The 17,738-nt window shown below is 49.6% G+C and overlaps 1 protein-coding gene across 2 annotated transcripts in view; it reads left to right on the forward strand.

Moving 5' to 3' along the window:
• pvrl2l (PVR cell adhesion molecule related 2 like) overlaps positions 1–17,738 on the forward strand; it is a 99,127-nt gene that overhangs the window by 28,897 nt on the left and 52,492 nt on the right. For both annotated transcript variants that reach the window (XM_031586708.2, XM_031586709.2), the window contains exons 2-6: positions 3,481–3,590; positions 6,422–6,665; positions 7,385–7,681; positions 9,067–9,184; positions 9,931–10,079. In XM_031586708.2, the coding sequence (XP_031442568.1) occupies positions 3,481–3,590; positions 6,422–6,665; positions 7,385–7,681; positions 9,067–9,184; positions 9,931–10,079 (918 nt within the window). The remainder of the gene's footprint in view (positions 1–3,480; positions 3,591–6,421; positions 6,666–7,384; positions 7,682–9,066; positions 9,185–9,930; positions 10,080–17,738) is intronic.

Here is a 17,738-nt window from a genome sequence, read left to right on the forward strand (position 1 = left end):
GGAGGCACTCTGCTGTGTGTGTGTGTGTGTGTGTGTGTGTGTGTGTGTGTGTGTGTGTGTGTGTGTGTGGGTGTGTGTGTGTGCGCGTGTGTGTTGTGTCTGCTCATGCCATTGTCTGGCATCTGCTTTGTGTCTGATGGAGGGTGTGTCTGGTACATGTGTGTATCTTTGGGAGAGAGAGAGAGAGAGGGCAGAGTACCAGTGCAGGCAAAGTGGAGTGAGTACAAATGAGGAAGATGTGGAGATAGAGGGAACATGGAAATGAAAGAGGGGTTGACCGAGAGAGAGGGAGGGAAGAGAGAGAGATGGAAGAGAGAGAGGGAGGGAAGAGAGAGAGAGAGAGAGAGAGAGAGAGAGAAGAGAGAGAGACTGGGCATAGAAAAATTGAGTGAGTGAGGGAGTGAGTGTGCGTGCATGTGTGTGTATGCGGCAGCGAGAGAGAGAGAGAGAGAGAAAGAGGTGACCCGGGCAGCCAGCATTAATCCCTCTGCCTGGCTGCTTGGCTCTGATCAGAGCACCTGCAAAGCTAATGGATTCAGAGAGGTGGATCAGGGGGATGTGTGTTCTGTTTGTGTGTGCCTCTGTGTGTGTGAGAGAGTGTGTGATTAAGACGGTGAGTAAGAGTAGTTGATTGGGCTGCTCCGATTGAATGTCTGCTGTAATATGGAAGGCTTATCATCTGTGCACCAGTACTGAATGCTAAGGTCACTCTCCCTGTCTTTCTGTGTATGTGTGCGTGTATCTCAGACTTGAAGTGCAACCTGCATACACATGCACACATTACCTGTAGAGCATCCTCTCACAAAGTGACAGTTGCGTATGAGTGGGTTAGCAGTCATGTTTCTGTAGCCTGTGGGTATGACATACCCACTAAATTCTCTCTGTTTTCATCGCTATTTTAATATTACTGCCCCATGTTAAAATGGAATGTCTATAGACCTATAAACAATGCCCCGCTCTTTCATAATTGTCCCCTTTTGTTGCTTTTATTTTCACACTTTCTCTCTTGACCTCGAGAGTGCTAGGTAATTATAGGCTACTGCGGGGGCGAACTGGATGTTATTCTATGTTAAATTGATTTCCGAGGTCTTTGAGGAGACGTTGTCAATTGCTTTAATAAAAACCACATTCCAGCAGGACTGTAAAGCCCTCCTTCACTTTAAAGCGCCCTTTGCTCATCTGTGTTGAGGACGTTCCTTACCTAGGATGAATGTAGCAAGAGAGAAAAAAACCCTACCGGTGTGAAATATTTTCGGAGCACACGACGATGACACCCTTGATTAGAATGCCAGCGCTAATTATTTTTCGCTCCTTCCCGTCTCGGTGGAAGGCTTGGCTCGGCTGTTGCTGTGGCTTTCACACGAAGGCTGCGAACGGGCTGAAGGGCTGCCCCACTGAGGCTAGAAATACTTCACCTCTAACTGAAGTCGTGACCCTGACGACAGAAAGGCCTTGCTTCTGTTGCCCCGCGGCCGCTTATCGCTAACACATCCCTTTGCCTTCCCCTCAGAGCTGGCCCCACCGAGGATCACCGTCCAGGGTCACCACGCAGTCATCACACGAACGACATGCGAGGTCGTTGCTTGAGTGACAGGGCTTTTCAGAAAGCGCGCGTGCGGAAAAATGCCCCCTCTGCGCAGTTATGTCTTCAAGAAGCGCGTGAAGTTATTGGTATGCATAACTACAGTTGTGCATTCTCCCAGTGCCAACGTGTATGCTAGCGGATTTTATGTTTTGATTGAGGGAGATTGTATAGTCATAGACATACGTGTCTGGTTGGATGAGACAGGACGCGCTGCTCCAAATTCCCCTGTAATTGCCCCTCAGTCTGGCTCCTGACATTCCATACAACCAACCTTTTAAATAAAACATGAGGGTGCCATACACAATTTATGACAGAGACTGAAAATGAGGACACTAGGCCACACTACTAACACTAAAGCAACAAGGGAGTACAGAGTATACAGCCCAGGCTCTAGGGGTGTGTGTGTGTGTGTGTGTGTGTGTGTGTGTGTGTGTGTGTGTGTGTTTTATTACCATAAGGGAGATATGAGGCCTGTGTGCTCTGAGGGTTTGGTGCGCTCTCTCATCTAGCCTAATAATGTTAATTCTGTGATCAGTAGTTTGGCTGGATGGGGGAGTGTGGGAGTTAGCGGGGGCAGCTAGCCTCGGCCTGTTGAGCTGCTCTGAAAGGCAGCCGAGAGGCCTCGTGCAGGGCCCACTGGAGCCACAGAGCTGGGGGTTTGATCACTGGGCTCTGTTGGCTGGGGCTGGAGAGAGAGTGGAGAGGCCAGCGGAGGAGTTTAAAGGCAGTCGTCGGGCTTAGTGCGGTGGGGTGGAATGGCTCATGTCAGCACGGCAGCAGTGAAATGCCAGATCTTTTCTTCTCTTCCCTCATACGCCCCCCTCCCCCAACTCTCTCTGTCCAGCTCCTTCTTTTTCTCTTTCTCCCCCTCTCTCTTCAACCCACTCTCTCTCTCTCTCTCTCTCTCTCTCTCAAACACACATACACCCTCCAACTTGATCATTGTCTATTTTTCTCGCTCCAACTCTCTCCCTCACTCTCTCTCTCTCTATCTTTCTCTCCCCCCTTTCACTTAATCTGCCCCTCCACCCTCTCTGGTTGCTTCTCTCTTTCATACCTACACTTGCGTCAGAGTGGAGTTTCACTGAGCTTAGAGTAACTCTAATGGACGGGAAGGGAACGTACGCTCTGGTTCTTGCGGCGTGACTCATGCTGCTGAATATGTGGTAGAGGGCAGTGAGTGCCGGGCTGAACGGGAACGAGGCGTAGCGAGGTGGGGAGAGTAGGGGGGCTTTATGGACAGGAAAACAGGGGTGGGGGTGGGGGGGTTGGGGGCGACATGAGTGTATGTGTTGCTTTTTCTGTCTTGCTTACTGAAACTGGTCTGACAGGACATTGTCCTCCCGAAGGGGAAGTTCTGGTTCAATGAGTGAGTCACACACACACACAGAACACATCAGACACACACACACACACACACACACACACACACACACACACACACACACACACACATATGCCCTCACATTAGGGTGAGAGGCACATTCAAACAAACACACACACACACACACACACACACACACACACACATACACACAAATCATACACATACTCTGTTGTGTATGCCAAAAGCCAGCTTTGACACAAATGGACCTGACCAGTTAGGGCTGCGGTGTGCATGTCAATCTCCATAGAGAACTGGCTGGCCTGCGCAGGCTGTGAATGGAGAAAATTGCATCGCCTGATGGACTGCATGGAGGCCATTCTTCTTACTGTCAACCCTTCCGTTATTTTGATCTTGATAGGCATTCTGCGATAATGAAGTTGTTTTCTGGAATTTCCAGCACCTGGTTCCAGCACCACTGGTGATCTACCCCTGGAATTTGTCGAGGTTGTGATGTGGCTTTTTTAAAAACTGTAATCTAAAAGGCTCTATTTCTGTTCCTTCCTTGCAGTGTCGAGTGCCCAGCGTGTGCGGGTGGAGACGGAGGTGCAGGCGTTCCCAACGGAGTCCGTCCAGTTGCGCTGCATGTTCCTCGAACCTGGAAACACCAAACTCACTCAGGTACTCACACCTTCTGCCCACCTCCAATAGATAGATAGATGGATGAAATAACTGATTTATTTATTGATTCATTAATTTATTGATTGATTCACTGACTTAAAAAGAAAAGAAAATTCTCAATCTGTAAGAATAATGCAACCATAAAGGCACAGTAGAAAGTGGACGAGGCCAGAGAATGTAAACAAATGCGAACGTCTGACATGAAGAAACATCAGGCACAGGAGGGAAATGCTGAAAGTAATCCACTTTCCTTTTAGCATTTCTTCTGGTTTAGGAGAAAGGTTACATTTTTTTGTCTACCAAAGTAAAGTGCTCCAGTTATTAGGAGCTGAAGCATGATAACAGTTCTCTCGCTTCTGTCAACATCTCCATTAAAGATCAAGACACTTAACCCAAGACCCCCCTAGCCCATATCCCACTTATTACAGATATGCCCTTCCAACTTAGGAAGCGCATTAGAGAGGCAACTCTGCTCTCAGTGGGAATTTCAGTTGGTCACATTCAGAGTGAGGTTTCTATCAGATCTGTCAGGTTGGATAGCTGCTTGGTTCGAATAGTCATTCAGTAGTAGGTGTTTCAGATATATCTCCAGCAATCTGTTGAGATATCTCAGCAATCTGTTGCCGCAAGCCAGCGAGGTATTGTACTGCAAGTTGGTGAAAACAGCAGTTGCGACTACTTATGTCCTTCTGATGCCCAGTCAGTAGCAGCAGCAGCAGCAGTGAGTGTTGTATTTACATTGTATCAGTCAGCAGCATGTGTTCTCCAGCCATATGCCATCCTCAATATAAATGAAAACAATTAAACATCTATCTTCAATTCAAATCATTAAGAGCCTCGTTCTATTAAACATTCCTCCAGTGAAGTGAAGCACTCCTCCACGTTTTCCCTCCCTTATCTAAGGTAAACACCGGTTAAGCTCAAGTTAGGGTCAAAGCAGGCTCACTTAAAAGCCGTAATAAGATGCGTGGATAAAGCCAGTGCTGCTTCACAGCACCTGGTTTATCAGCGCAGGCATCCCAAGGGTTAGACTAACCATGTAATGGGATCTCCCTCCGTGTCCACCTGTTGGCTCATTACGACGGGGGTGGGTGGGGGTGGGCCATGCTACCGCAGAGGAAGAAAGGCTATTGACCGGAGAGAGGAGGAGTCCAGGAATCAATGCCCCCCCTCCCCCTCTGTGTGCACTGGTTGGGAGAAGAGTTAATTGGAAAATAATCCCTGCAGGTGTACTGTTCCTGGCCCTACGCTCAGGGGGAAATGGCTGCCGCTGGGGTTGGTGCTATTTTTGTCCAGTGTTAGGTAGGGTGAACAGGTGTTCCGCTTTGCGTTGTACAGCACAACATTTTGACCCTTCATCCTGCATCCCATATATGGAGAATGTCCTGCATTTTCATTGGTCATTTGGTTTTTAATTGTGATTTAATAAGGACACACAGATGCGTTCTTTTACCCACCCGGCACACGAGCCACTTATGCTGTTGCACAGCCACAGCGCTGCGTCAAAAGCAGCAACCGGGCTCATTCAAATGCAACATAGCCAAGCTTTTCTCAAAGCCTGCCTTTCATCCAATGGCTGAGAAGAGAGCAGTGAAGGCGGTCGTCGAGGCGCTGTGACAGCCATCAATCAAACTGGGCAGACATGGGGCTGGTGAGCTCCTCTGCTATGACACACACAAAAAAACTTACACAGAATGCAAATGTTTCTTCAATTAGACATTATGCCAAAGTTTTAGGTTACCTCTCAGCATTGGTGACATGTCCCACAATGTCCCACACAGACTAACTACCAATATTTGTCCTTTTTCCATCTGGTTACCCCAATGTTAGGTGCTACTAATGACTGTATATAGATGGTATATAAACCATATACAGCCGATGGGTGCCACAGTAACCACAGTGGATAGTACACAGGCTTTGTCACCAGCTGAAAAGAGCATCAACTTTATGAATGGGCAGAAGCAGTTGAGTTCACAATTCACTTTATGACCATAAATGCACTCTTTATGCACTCTTTACCAGGAAGTTAGTATAGTTCATTTTTAATCTGTTTTACCTCTTGTCTCAGTCCTTGAATAAGTCAAAATTAGTATGTTCTTCATGTACTTCTTGACAAAGTGCACAACTTTGCAGTGACTTTTTCCCCTGCTAGTTTCATTTCTTCAGTGCTACTTATTTTGTTGCACGCCAGCGATTGCCTCTAGATTGCATCGCTAACAGATGAATGATTGTCTGTTTGCCAGCAAATTCTCTTCACGACTGCTGTGTTGTTTGCTTGCTTGTCGAGTTGTGAATGCGCCTCTGTGGGAATATGGCTCGCAGTCGTGGGTGTCAGTCAGATTGATACGCTGGCAGTTAACGCAGTTTGTCATATTGACCGTCACTTAATTTGCCCCGTCAATCTGATCTAGCATGAATCACTCATTGGGCTGGCATCGTAGAATGATTTGTTAGGGAGACTAGGCACTTGCACAGCCTCTCTCATAGTATCAGCACACGCCTAGGAAATGAGGTTCAAACTAAGACCTTAAGGGCTTATTGGCCTTGTTCCTACAGAGGAGGAGGATTGTACTGGGACAACTCTGATAAAGAGCTCTTCAGAGGATGTTCTTTTGTTGTTAACCTCCTAGCAATTTTTCAGCCTGGGAGAACCCTTTATAGGTTAAACGAGTCATATTGGTTACAAAAGGTGTCTTTGTGCTTTTACATTTTTATGTCGGGCCTCAGTCTTCTTCCAGAACATATAGTTACATACGTTTTGACTGGTATTGAGAGTGACTGTGCAGTCTTATTTGACAAGTCTAACCCCCTTGAACCTTCCTGGCCATCAGGTGTCATGGATCTACGAAGACGAAGTAGCAGATCGGGTGAACATCGCAGTGTTCCACCCCCAGTACGGCGAGAGCTTCCCCGACTCCCGTTTCAAGGGTCGCGTGAGGTTCACCAAGGGCAACCTGGACAACCCGTCCATCGAGATCAGCAAGATGGAGATGACGGACGAGGGCAAATACACCTGCGAGTATGCAACCTACCCCAGTGGGAACGAACAAGGCACCACCAACCTCGTCATGCTGGGTGAGTCCAGAGTCTGGTCATTTGTTTGATATATTTTATTTATTTATTTAGTTTTGCCTGTAAGGGAATATTGTCCCCATCAGCTTGCTGTACTTTTGGGGGCCCATGCAGCAGTTCTTGGCTCGGTAGCGTGACTAATGTTCCCATCAGTCTGCTGCCGTGTAATGTAGTGTATCAGAAGCACTGCATAGCCCCCATGTGTTGCTTGTTAAGCTCGAGTTATAGCAGGGTTTCTCTTTGCCCCTGGTTGTCAGTCCCTCTGCTGTTGTTTTGGAAACTCTGTCAAAAGTGCGCAGGCGTGCACACACGCACGCACACACACAAACGCAAATGCACACGCACGTACATGCGCACACGCGCACACGCACACGCACGCGCACGCGCACGAGTACGCATACGCACAATGGCTGAGTCACACACACACACACACACACACACACACACACACACACACACACACACACACACTCCTCTCTCTCTCTCTCTCTCCCCCCCCCTCTCTCTCTCGCTGTTTCTCTCTCTTGCTCAGAATACAATGTGCAGTACACTTTATTGGTCACACAGGAGAGTTGCTTGCGACCATTATTTCAAAGGCATGCCCATATTCATACGTGCTCGTACACACACACACACACACACACACACACAATATGCACATTCAGATTCACAGACTGTAAGCTCAACTCTCAAAACCTTTTCCCTCCGTCTCCCGTCTTCAGCCAAACCCAAGAACTCCGCTGCGCCGGTCATAGTCAGGGCCGGCTCGACAGCGGTTATCGTCGCCCACTGTGAGGCCGCCCAGGGCAAACCGGCCGCCACCATCACCTGGGAGTCGGATGTGGCGGGGGGCAAGGCCAACACCACGCAGGTGCCGCAGCCCGACGGGACGGTGACGGTGAGGAGCGAGTACTGGCTGGCCCCGGCCAAAACCTACAACGACAACAACATCAAGTGCAAGGTCACCCAGCGCACGCAGGACAGGCCTCAAGACTTCCCCATGAAGCTCTCCATACAATGTGAGTCCCGGCCGTCTGCTATCCTTATGTCCTAATGCCCAAGCCGGCATGTTTGATGTTTGATGGTGCAGTCTCATGCTGTCCAAGAATGCTGCTGTTATTTCTTTACTTGGCGGTTGCTTCTTCCCAGAAATGGCACCCAGGTGTGTGTTAGCCTTTTACGTTTTTGACCTTGGAGTCTGATGTTAAATATATTTATAATTATTTACAATATATATATACACACATATATATATATATATAGGCTAATTTACAGGGATTTCTGTCACTAATGTGCGCTAAATATATATTTAACACATCGGTGACAGAAATCCCTGGAAATTATCCAAGTTGTGCTACGCCAGAGGGCCGGATCAATGAAAATACCACTTTCTTTTGATTCCCTCGTTCACTTTCATAAGTACTTAATAGACCCCACCGCCCGACATGCTCTCCACGCACTTCCCATTTCAGGCAACGACTGAAACCTCTGACCATCAGGCGGTCATGCAAAAATCCACCCTGGGTAATTTGTGGAAGCACGTTTTATTTTAATACAAAAATGAGTTTGAATGAGCCGAATCACGCATGGAATATTACCTCAATTCCATGTCGCTTTTTTTAGAACGCGAAGGAGAGGCCAGGGTGTCTTCTCGTGGCTCACTTTCTTCCTCTTTTGAGGACTGTCTCCATTGAAGTAGCTGAACGAAGACTCTCAGTGTTCGCTCCGCAGAAAAGTCAACAACCCTTGAGGGCCAGATCAATACATTGGGTTATTAGGCCAATCAATCAAAGCACTTGGATTTGTGAATTTACTCTCTCAAATAAAACATAAGTGTGGTAAAAGCAGGTTATTCACCTGTCCGTTGATTGCTTGTGAGTTATTGGCATTCCGGATCAGGGCTAGATTTGAGCAGGTGCCTGTTAAGTCATTAAGCTTTGTGCAGTGAAACTGGTTTCTGACAGACCTTGGTGTTTTGTTTTGCACCTTCTTAACGGTAGCTAGGCTGTGTGGTGGGTGCAGCTGCACAGCCATGCGGAATATATTGATCTGACAGCTGTGTCACACTGGCAAATTACGGCTTTCATTACACACATCTATAGTTTTCTTTTAAGACTTTTTCTGTTCATCGCACAGGGCGTCTGTATTGAAATCGATTTCTGGTGTGTGTGGGTATGCAAGGACATGGGTGGGATTCTTTTTTTTCTTTTTCCTCTGTGTTGTTAAATATTTCATCCAGCAGTAAAATAATATTTATATGCTATTGATTGTCAGTGAAATATATATTGATTTTTTTCTTCATATCTGTGGTTTCTTTCTCTCTCTCTCTCCTTTCTTTCTTTCTTTCTTTCTTTCTTTCTTTCTTTCTTTCTCTTCCTCCTCTTTCGCTCTCTCCCCGTCACAGATCCGCCAGCTGTCACCATCGTAGGCTATGACGAAAACTGGTACATAGGTCGCACCGACGCCGTCCTCGAGTGCCAGGTTGACGCCAACCCGGCGCCCATCACTGTCGACTGGACCTCGTGAGTGTCCTGCCAAGTGCCCCCTCCTTAGACAACAGGCCTTTTAGCATCACTCTATCATTTTACTCTCTATCCTCTCCCTTAACCCATTTGGGCTGACGGCAGATGAGGATGGATGCGCTCACGCAGGCACCATTACGACTGAGCGCGAGTGCAGCGAGAGACACCATTGTGTGTGCTGGCCCACTTACTTTAATGGACCCCGAACGGTTCCTGCTTTTCCGGCTGCGGTGATAAACAAGACCCGCCAAAACTATTTAAATGGAATAGAAGCTAAGCACGCCGTGGAATGTACATTACATGGGAAGGCTCAATAAACCTTAATCGGCTCCAGCTCTGACTAAGGGAGGGGAGGGGAACCACAGGGTGCTCTTGGTCTCATTGAGTCTGACCACTTAATTGACTAATTAAATAAATTGATTGGGCTTGGAGAGGCAGCCATTTGGTTTCTGTAGCCGTAATTGCTAGTGGACTGTAAGCTTATCTTGCGAAATGCCACTGCAGCTCCCCACACACAAGAGGCCTACTTCCCCGTCTTATTCTTTCAACTGCTGTTTTTGTTGGGTGGACTCTGTGAACTTGAAGTGCACTTAAAAAGTAACGTTTCGCGCATTTTAATTTGGCACAGGCGTTGTTGTGATGAATCATATTCGTGTGTGTGGTGTTGAAATGCATGGGATGCTTAGCTCCGTGCTAATAAAGAAACCCCGCTGAGAAGCTGACCCTCCGCTCGGTGATGTCTGTAGGGTGAGCGGGGTGTTGCCAGATGCGGTGGAGGTGGCGGGCAACCAGCTGAGGGTGAAGAAGGTGGACGACAGCGTGAACACCACGTTTGTGTGCGAGGTGAAGAACGTCCTGGGATCGGCCAAGAGCCAGCTCACCGCTGTGGTGATCGGTGAGTCGCTGGCAGAGCATGTCACAGCCGTCTGCTCCACTACACTGTCCAAAACACACACACACACACACACACACACACACACACACACACACACACACACACACAAGGGATAGAGACACGCAGACACAACTATGGATTCACACAAAAAACATAGAAACAGTTATACACACACGTGGACTAATGTTCACACACTTTCACAGACTTGCATAGATGGAAATTTGAAGCACACACACACACACACACACACACACTTTTTTCCCCATCACGTGTCCTCACAAACATACATGCATACAAACCTACATACATGCATATAAATATAAATGCACATACACATTCATGCACACAAACACTCACACACATGCAGATTCTTTGGGGGGTGCTTTAAATGCTTTTTTCCCCAATCACATTTCCTCACTGGGATGTAAGAGGTGGGAGCTGGGCTTTTATGTGTCTGTGGTCCAAGACCTTCTGTCACGCTCCATCGGGAGGCTGTTTGTTTTTCTGTTTATTTACTGCGACTGGGTGTTTCTGTTTTGGGAGGTGTCAGCGGGTGTGAGCCAGTTTGCCGGGTATTTCTCTCCCTTTTCTGTTTTTCTCCCACCCCCCCAACCTCCTCCCAACTCCTCTCCTTTTCTCTTTCTTTTCTCGTGTTTCTCTTCTCTCTTTCCTCCATTCCTGACATGTGTAGCAGAGCTTTGCATCAGTTTGCCTCCATCCCACTCCCCCCCCCCCCCCCTAACCCCCCTCCTGCTCACTGCCTGAAGGAAGCACTGATGCTGTTTCTAACCCTTCCTCTGTCTGCATGCGTTTTAATCTGAGCCCCTTCATTCTCTGAAGCGGGGAGTCTTGCTGTTCTTGAAAATTGTCCTCTATTTCTCTCTCTCTTTGGTCTCCCTCTCCCTCACTGCACTGCTTCAATGCATTGACACAATGATCAAACACACACACACACACACACACACACACACACACACACACACACACATTTACACACACATTACTCACACACACACACACACACACAAAGATATGTCACAGAACAAACACCATCGCTGTGGAACTCCATACGCCGCATCGTGGCGTTGTCTTCATTGTGATGCCTTCATTCTCTCCATCTTTCTCCCTCTCTCTCTCTCTTCCGCCGAGAGCGGGAGGAGACGTCCGCTCAAAATGGCCGCCTTTTGTGGCGGCTGCCTGAAAAGCTAGCCGGGGCTTTTTCTCGCAGTTTTGGCACCTTTCTGGCGCGTTGAAAGCGTCAGGCGCAAGGCGCCACTTTTAGAATCTGTGGGAATCCTGTGGAGGGGGCTTGATTGTCTCGTGGGAGAACAAAGGCCCTTTGTAGGCGCATGCCGCTGCCAGCAAGTGGGAGGCGCGCAAGTAAGCCGCTCTTGTTCCAGCTAACAGCCTTGTCTTCTGCAAACTGCACTACCTACAGTAGTCCTATCCCACACGCACGCACACACACACACACACACACACACACACACACACACACACACACACACACACACACACACACACACACACACACACACACACACACACACACACACACACACACACACACACACACACACACACACAGGCTTTCCCATGGTGTGTTCAACCACACATAAACTTGTGCTTGTGTGCACATATACACGCACAGAAGCACTCACTCACCCACCCATGTGTTGAGTCACCCATACACCTGTGTATATGTGTGCACGCACACACTCTCCCTAAGCACACACACACTCTCTAAAAGCACACACACACAGGCACTCTTGTTTTTCAGCGCCAGTATGGCCTGGGTACCTGAGACGGGAAGAGACTGCATTGTTGATTTAGCGGAAACCCAGCAGTGTCTGGCGTGTTCCGTCTGCGCTTTTGAGGGACTGGCAGTGTTTCTGACTGAGATGGTCTCGCGCTTCTCATTTTGGGTCCCAGCGCTGGGTCTCGCTCTCTCTCTCTCTCTATGTCTCTCTCTCTCTCTCTCTCTCTCTCTCTCTCTCTCTCTCTCTCTCTGTTTGTTTCTTTATGCCTACTGAGAATTGCCCTTTACACATGTGCCTAGAGCCTGAGCACACCGCTATACACTCATCTGTGTGTGTGTGTGTGTGTGTGTGTGTGTGTGTGTGTGTGTGTGTGTGTGTGTGTGTGTGTGTGTGTGTGTGTGTGTGTGTGTGTGTGTGTGTGTGTGTGTGTGAGGGGAGGGGAGAGTGTTGCTGGAGTCCTTCTCAGAGGTCTTCAGTGGAACCGATGCAGTGAGGGCAGGAGAAAGCCGTCCGTTTGGCGGGCGAGTGTGAATGTGTTCTGCTGGAGAAGGAGTTCCCCTAGCGTGAGCTTGAGAAGTAGTGGGCTCCTTTTGGGGATTTTGTGTTGGGGGGTGGACACACACACACACACACACACACACACTACTGCTGAGGAGGGGTAAGAGGGAACTCTCTCTGTGCCCGGGTGTAATCAGGGGGATACGGTCGGCGGGGCCACTGGAGAGCACTGCTGCCCCGTGACAGGCGCTCGTTCCCCTGATGAACGAGACTCAGAACACACACACACACACACACACACACACACACACACACACCCCTCTGTGCAGCGGCGCCAGCTGGCTCCTGGGGGGGGGGGGGACGCCGTGGTCGGAAGTTTCCGGAACAAAGTGCGAAAAGACCCAGAGGGACGAGCGCTGGCGCCCTGTGCCAACTAACCGGGTCGGGGGTTGAGGGTGGGGGTAGTGCTGTGGGTGGAGGTGAGGAGGGCAGTGAGGGGGTGTGCAGAGGAGACCAGGGGTGGCTATTGGGAGGGTTGGGGCGTGAGGAGGCGGGCAGTGACCTGTGCCCGGCTCACTGCTCTCTCTCTCTGTGGGGGTGCCAGCTGGCAGGAGGGCACAGAGGCGCTGTCATCGCCCACTGGAACACTTCTAAGGGGACCTGCCTTCGAGCGCTTCCTGCAGGGCCTCAGACCACACACACTAGAGTGCACATACACACACACATTCGTACTTGCACACACACATATACAGTTCATACAGTTTTTTATATATATATATGCATATTTATGTCTGGAAGGCTATGTGGACTAGCAGAGGCTCTATATATATAGAGAGAGAGCCTCTGCTAGTCCACATAGCCTTCCAGACATAAATATGCATGCATATGGAGAAATATGGCCTCAAGCAATCACGTGTGTGCACATAAGTACATGTAAACATATGAGCACGCAAACACCCACTCACCCCCACCCCCACACGCTCACTGGGCCTCACATCTGCACTATACACACACTCCTTCTTAATCACCAAGACGGACCTTTGCACCAATACGAAAAATAAACCCAACGCTTGGGCGAATCTGAGCAATGTCTCTCTCTCTCTCTCTCTCTCTCTCTCTCTCTCTCTCTCTCTTACCACCTCAGGCTGATGCTTCAGGGTTCTCTTTCTCTCTGCTGTTCTCTCTGTCACTCTCTTTTTTTTTTGTCCACTCGCTTTCTTTCTATCTCTCTGTTCTCTCAGTCTCTGTCTGTCTGTCACACACTCCCTCTGGGTTCTTTTTCTCACCTTCTCTCTCTCTCTCTCTCTCTCTCTGGCTGTCCATTAAAGGTAGCCTGACAGACTCCCTCACCTGGCCAGGGCTTATCTCTCTGCCGCTGGCCTATTGGCCAGCAGTCCTAGCCCCCACCCACCAGACCCCCAGGGCTCTGTGCGGAAATGTCAAACCAGACGCCGCCAGGAGTTCTCAGACCACCCCGCCTCTGTCCCCCACACATATCCCGGCCCTGTCCCCTCAGGCACGCACACACACACACACACACACACACACACACACACACATACACACTTTCCCTGGTGAGTGTGTTGTGAGTCTTATTTTATTCGTTTAACCTTTACACGAAAGAAAAGACAAAGAGTGAAAAAAAACAATGTTGGAACAAGCGCATGACAGGATGTTTGCCAGTATGAGAGAAGGTTGTGTCAGAAAATAGGTGAGGGCTGCATGCATGCGCATGTGAGTGAGTGAGTGAGTGAGTGAGTGAGTGAGTGAGTGAGTGAGTGAGAGAGAGAGAGAGAGAGACGTTTGTATTGACCGCTGTGGTGTTTTTTGCCGTTCACATCTGGCGGGAGAGTTGACACAGAGCAGAACTCGGCAGTTGTTGTCTTCAGGCTTAACCCTGCCATCGAAGAAAATAAAATCAACAACAACAACAACTGCAAAAGTAAAATGTCACAAAAACACAGCCTTGTATTTCCTTGCAGCCATTCGAAACAAAAACACTGCTGTAGGTCGCGACATTAAGCTCAGACCGAGAGCCATAAGTCTGTCGAACCGCAGGTCAGCGTGTGATCGCGTTCTAGTCACTTCCATGCGAGTCTTCTAGAAGCTTGCAGGTAGGCAGGTAGCTGGCTCTCCACTGAGCCGGGACACTGTGGACATCAATTAGCTGCGGCTCGAGTCCTTCTCCTGCAGCAGGGTCAGAGGACTGGAGCTGTGAGTAATCCCTGAGATCAATCAATAGATAGCGGCTGCTGGAACAAGCGGCTGGCTGACTGGGGCTTGGATCGTTAGCTTGCTCTCTGCAGCTCTCGCTCTCGCTCTCATGTGTGCGGTCTGACCCTAGCACGCTCTCGCTCTCGGTCTCTCTCTCTCTCTTTCTCTCTCTCTCTCTTTAGCTCTTTATCTTAGCTCTGTAGTTCTCTCTCTCTGTCTCACTATCCTTAGCTTTCACTCTCTTGTTATGCTTTTTTCTTTCCCACACTATCTCTCTTCTATCCTTTCAGACTTCTCTCTTGCTCTCTCTCTCTCTTTCACTCACTCACTCGGTATCTCCGTCTCTCATTCTTCTGCTCTGACTTGTATGCTTCTTCTTTCTTTCTCTCTCTCTCTCTTTCTCTCTCTCGCTTTCTCACTCGCTCTATCGCTCTCAGAAGGCCTGAGGATGCCTTGTACTAAATGAAGGTTGAAACCCGGGTCTTTGTGTGTGTGTGTGTGTGTGTCTGTCTGTGTGTCTGTCTGTGTGTGTGAGACAGAGAGAGATTGTCAGTGCAGCCAGACTGCTTAGCCAGACAGAATCAAGGCCTTAGCCTCTTCCTCTGTAATCAGCAAACACGGCAGCAACACGGCGCAGTGCAGCTCGGCTCACCGGCGCTCCGGCAGTATAGATCTTCGCCTTCGTTACGGGCGCCACCGCCACCGCCACCACCACCACCTCCACCTCCTCCACCACCAGCAGCACCACCTTCAGCACCGCCGAGCATGAATATGTATGGCTCCTGAGACTGCCAAGCTTCCCGCGCAGCTGATCGCAGCCACTTTAATGAGGACGTACAAATTAAAAATAACACCGGTGTGAGGGAGAGGGAGGGAGGGAGGGAGGGAGGGAGGGAGAGAGAGACATAGAGGGAGAGAGAGAGAGATAGAGAGGGAGGGAGAGAGAGAGAGAAAGAGGGGGAGAGAGAGAGAGGGAGAGAGATAGAGATAGAGGGAGAGAGAGATAGAGAAAGAGAGATGGAGGGAGAGAGAGTGAGAGAGGGAGGGTGAAAAAGAGATGTACTATGGAAGGATGTTTGCAGTAGAGGGGACTGTAAGGAATGAAGGTAGCGTAGGAGGATAATGTGATTCTCCTCTACTTAGGAAACTGGTAAGCAGGAACAGGCAGCCTTTGGGTCGAAGGTGAAGGGAAGCTGATACACTTTCACCTTCGACATGTTTACGCAGAAGTTAAGTGTTTGTGCCATCGTACCCAAAATAGATGATAGCGCTGACGCTTGTGCTGCGCTTGCGCTGACGCTTGCAGTCCCATCTGGAGGTGCTTCAGAATTCCACATGATTTACCCCAAGAACAACGCTCGTTATTTAAGGCAGCACAGTGGCTGGCGGCCACAGCGCAGGACCCGGTCCAAGTTCTGCTCGCCGGCGTGTGGTTCTGGGTCCCCAACAGCACCCTCCCCCTCTCTTCTAATGACCTCCATTGTTCTGTGGAGATCGGTGGTTTCTGTCTTGGGCTCCGTCGCCTCTTCCTCTTCCTCAACCCCCCCTCCTCGGCTGAGGCAGCGGGATCCGGGATCCCTCGCTTCCTCTGTTCGTCTGCCAGCGGCTCAGACTGCGGGGATCAATACGAGTGCTCGTTTTACACTGTTTCATCAACATGTCTGACCGGGCCTCAACACAGGGTGCGGAAGGAAAAATGGTTGATGCGGGCGGGGCGGGGGGGGGGGGCGGTTGTGGGGGTGCCGTGGCTGGGGGGCGGGGAGCGGCGGGCGACGGGGAAAATATATAGCATTGCCTAGCAACAGTCATCTGAGGAGGATAGACTCCAGACCGCAAGAGTTTGCATTCTTGAGAGCTGCAGCGTGTTTGGAAGGAAGAGGACGGGACAGAGAGGGAAATTTTGGCTGCTCCGTCTCACTTTACTGTGTGTGTGTGTGTATGATTGCCTGTCTGCACGAATGAGTAAGTGCGTGTAATATTTGTGTGTGTGTGTGTGTGTGTGTGTGTATGTATGTGTATGTGTGTGTGTGTGTGATTGAGATTGTGTGTGTGTGTGATTGAGATTGTGTGTGTGTGTGTGTGTGTGTGTGTGTGTGTGCATCATGTATGTATTGGCTATGAGGGGCCCTATGCGAGAGGCTGCCAGAGGAATGAATAATGTAGTGTGGGCCTGTGGAAGCAGGCAGGTCAGTGGTGAGTAAGCAACTCTGAGGTCGGGATCTCACATGGTGCAAGTGTTTCTGTCTCAGTGTGTGTGTACGTGTCTGTGTGTGTGTGCTTGCTTGCGCATGAGTTGTTTGTGTGTGTGTGTGTGTGTGTGTGTGTGCTTGTTTGTATGCACATGAGTGTTTGTGTGTGATCCTGTGTGTGTGTGTGTGTGTGTCAGTGTCAGCAGGGATCTCGGTGTCCTTGTCCTCACCTCTGCAGGGGGAGGTGGAGGTTCACACTGCAGTTCAGATGACTGAGCTCATTTAGATGGAGCTGTGAAGAGCCAAGCAGTTCACGTGTGTGTGTGTGTGTGTGTGTGTGTGTGTGTGTGTGTGTGTGTGTGTGTGTGTGTGTGACCTGACCTCCGGGCCTGTTTGGGGATCAGCGTACAGTAACATCACAGGGTGTCAACAGAGCCAAGCCAGCCAGCCTGCCTGTGTGTCTGTGTTTGTGCAGTTAGCTGTGGCGTGACTTCATGCGTGTGCAGTTTAGTGCAAATCAGTTGTACTATCCTGCAGTCTGGTAGTGTGTTTAGAGTTTGATTTACACACAGTAGAGGGGTGTGTGCGTGCGTGTCTGTGTGTGTGTGTGTGTGCGTGCGTGTCTGTGTGTGTGTGTGTGTGTGTGTGTGTGTGTGTGTGTGCGTGTGTGTGTGTGTGTGTGTGCGTGTGTGTCTGTGTGTGTGCGTGCGTGTCTGTGTGTGTGTGTGTGTGTGTGTGCTAGCCTTGACTGAGGTGAAGAGAGGCGAGGGGTGGGGAGGGGAGGGGTGTTGGAGGAGAGCACGGAGGAGACGCACCGCTCTGCTCAAATGGAGCTCTTTTAGCACCCCTGTCTCACAGCCTCCCTGGAGAAAAGCACACTAAATGGGCTGCAGACAGCAGCCTTGTGTGTGAGAGTGTGTGTGTGTGTGTGTGTGTGTGTGCACTCATGCAAGGGTTTGTGTGCCCATGTGTCAAGGTGTATGTGTGAATGTGTGTAT

The sequence above is a fragment of the Clupea harengus genome, chromosome 19 (genome assembly GCF_900700415.2).
Source record: "Clupea harengus chromosome 19, Ch_v2.0.2, whole genome shotgun sequence".
In the NCBI taxonomy this organism is placed as follows: domain Eukaryota; kingdom Metazoa; phylum Chordata; class Actinopteri; order Clupeiformes; family Clupeidae; genus Clupea; species Clupea harengus.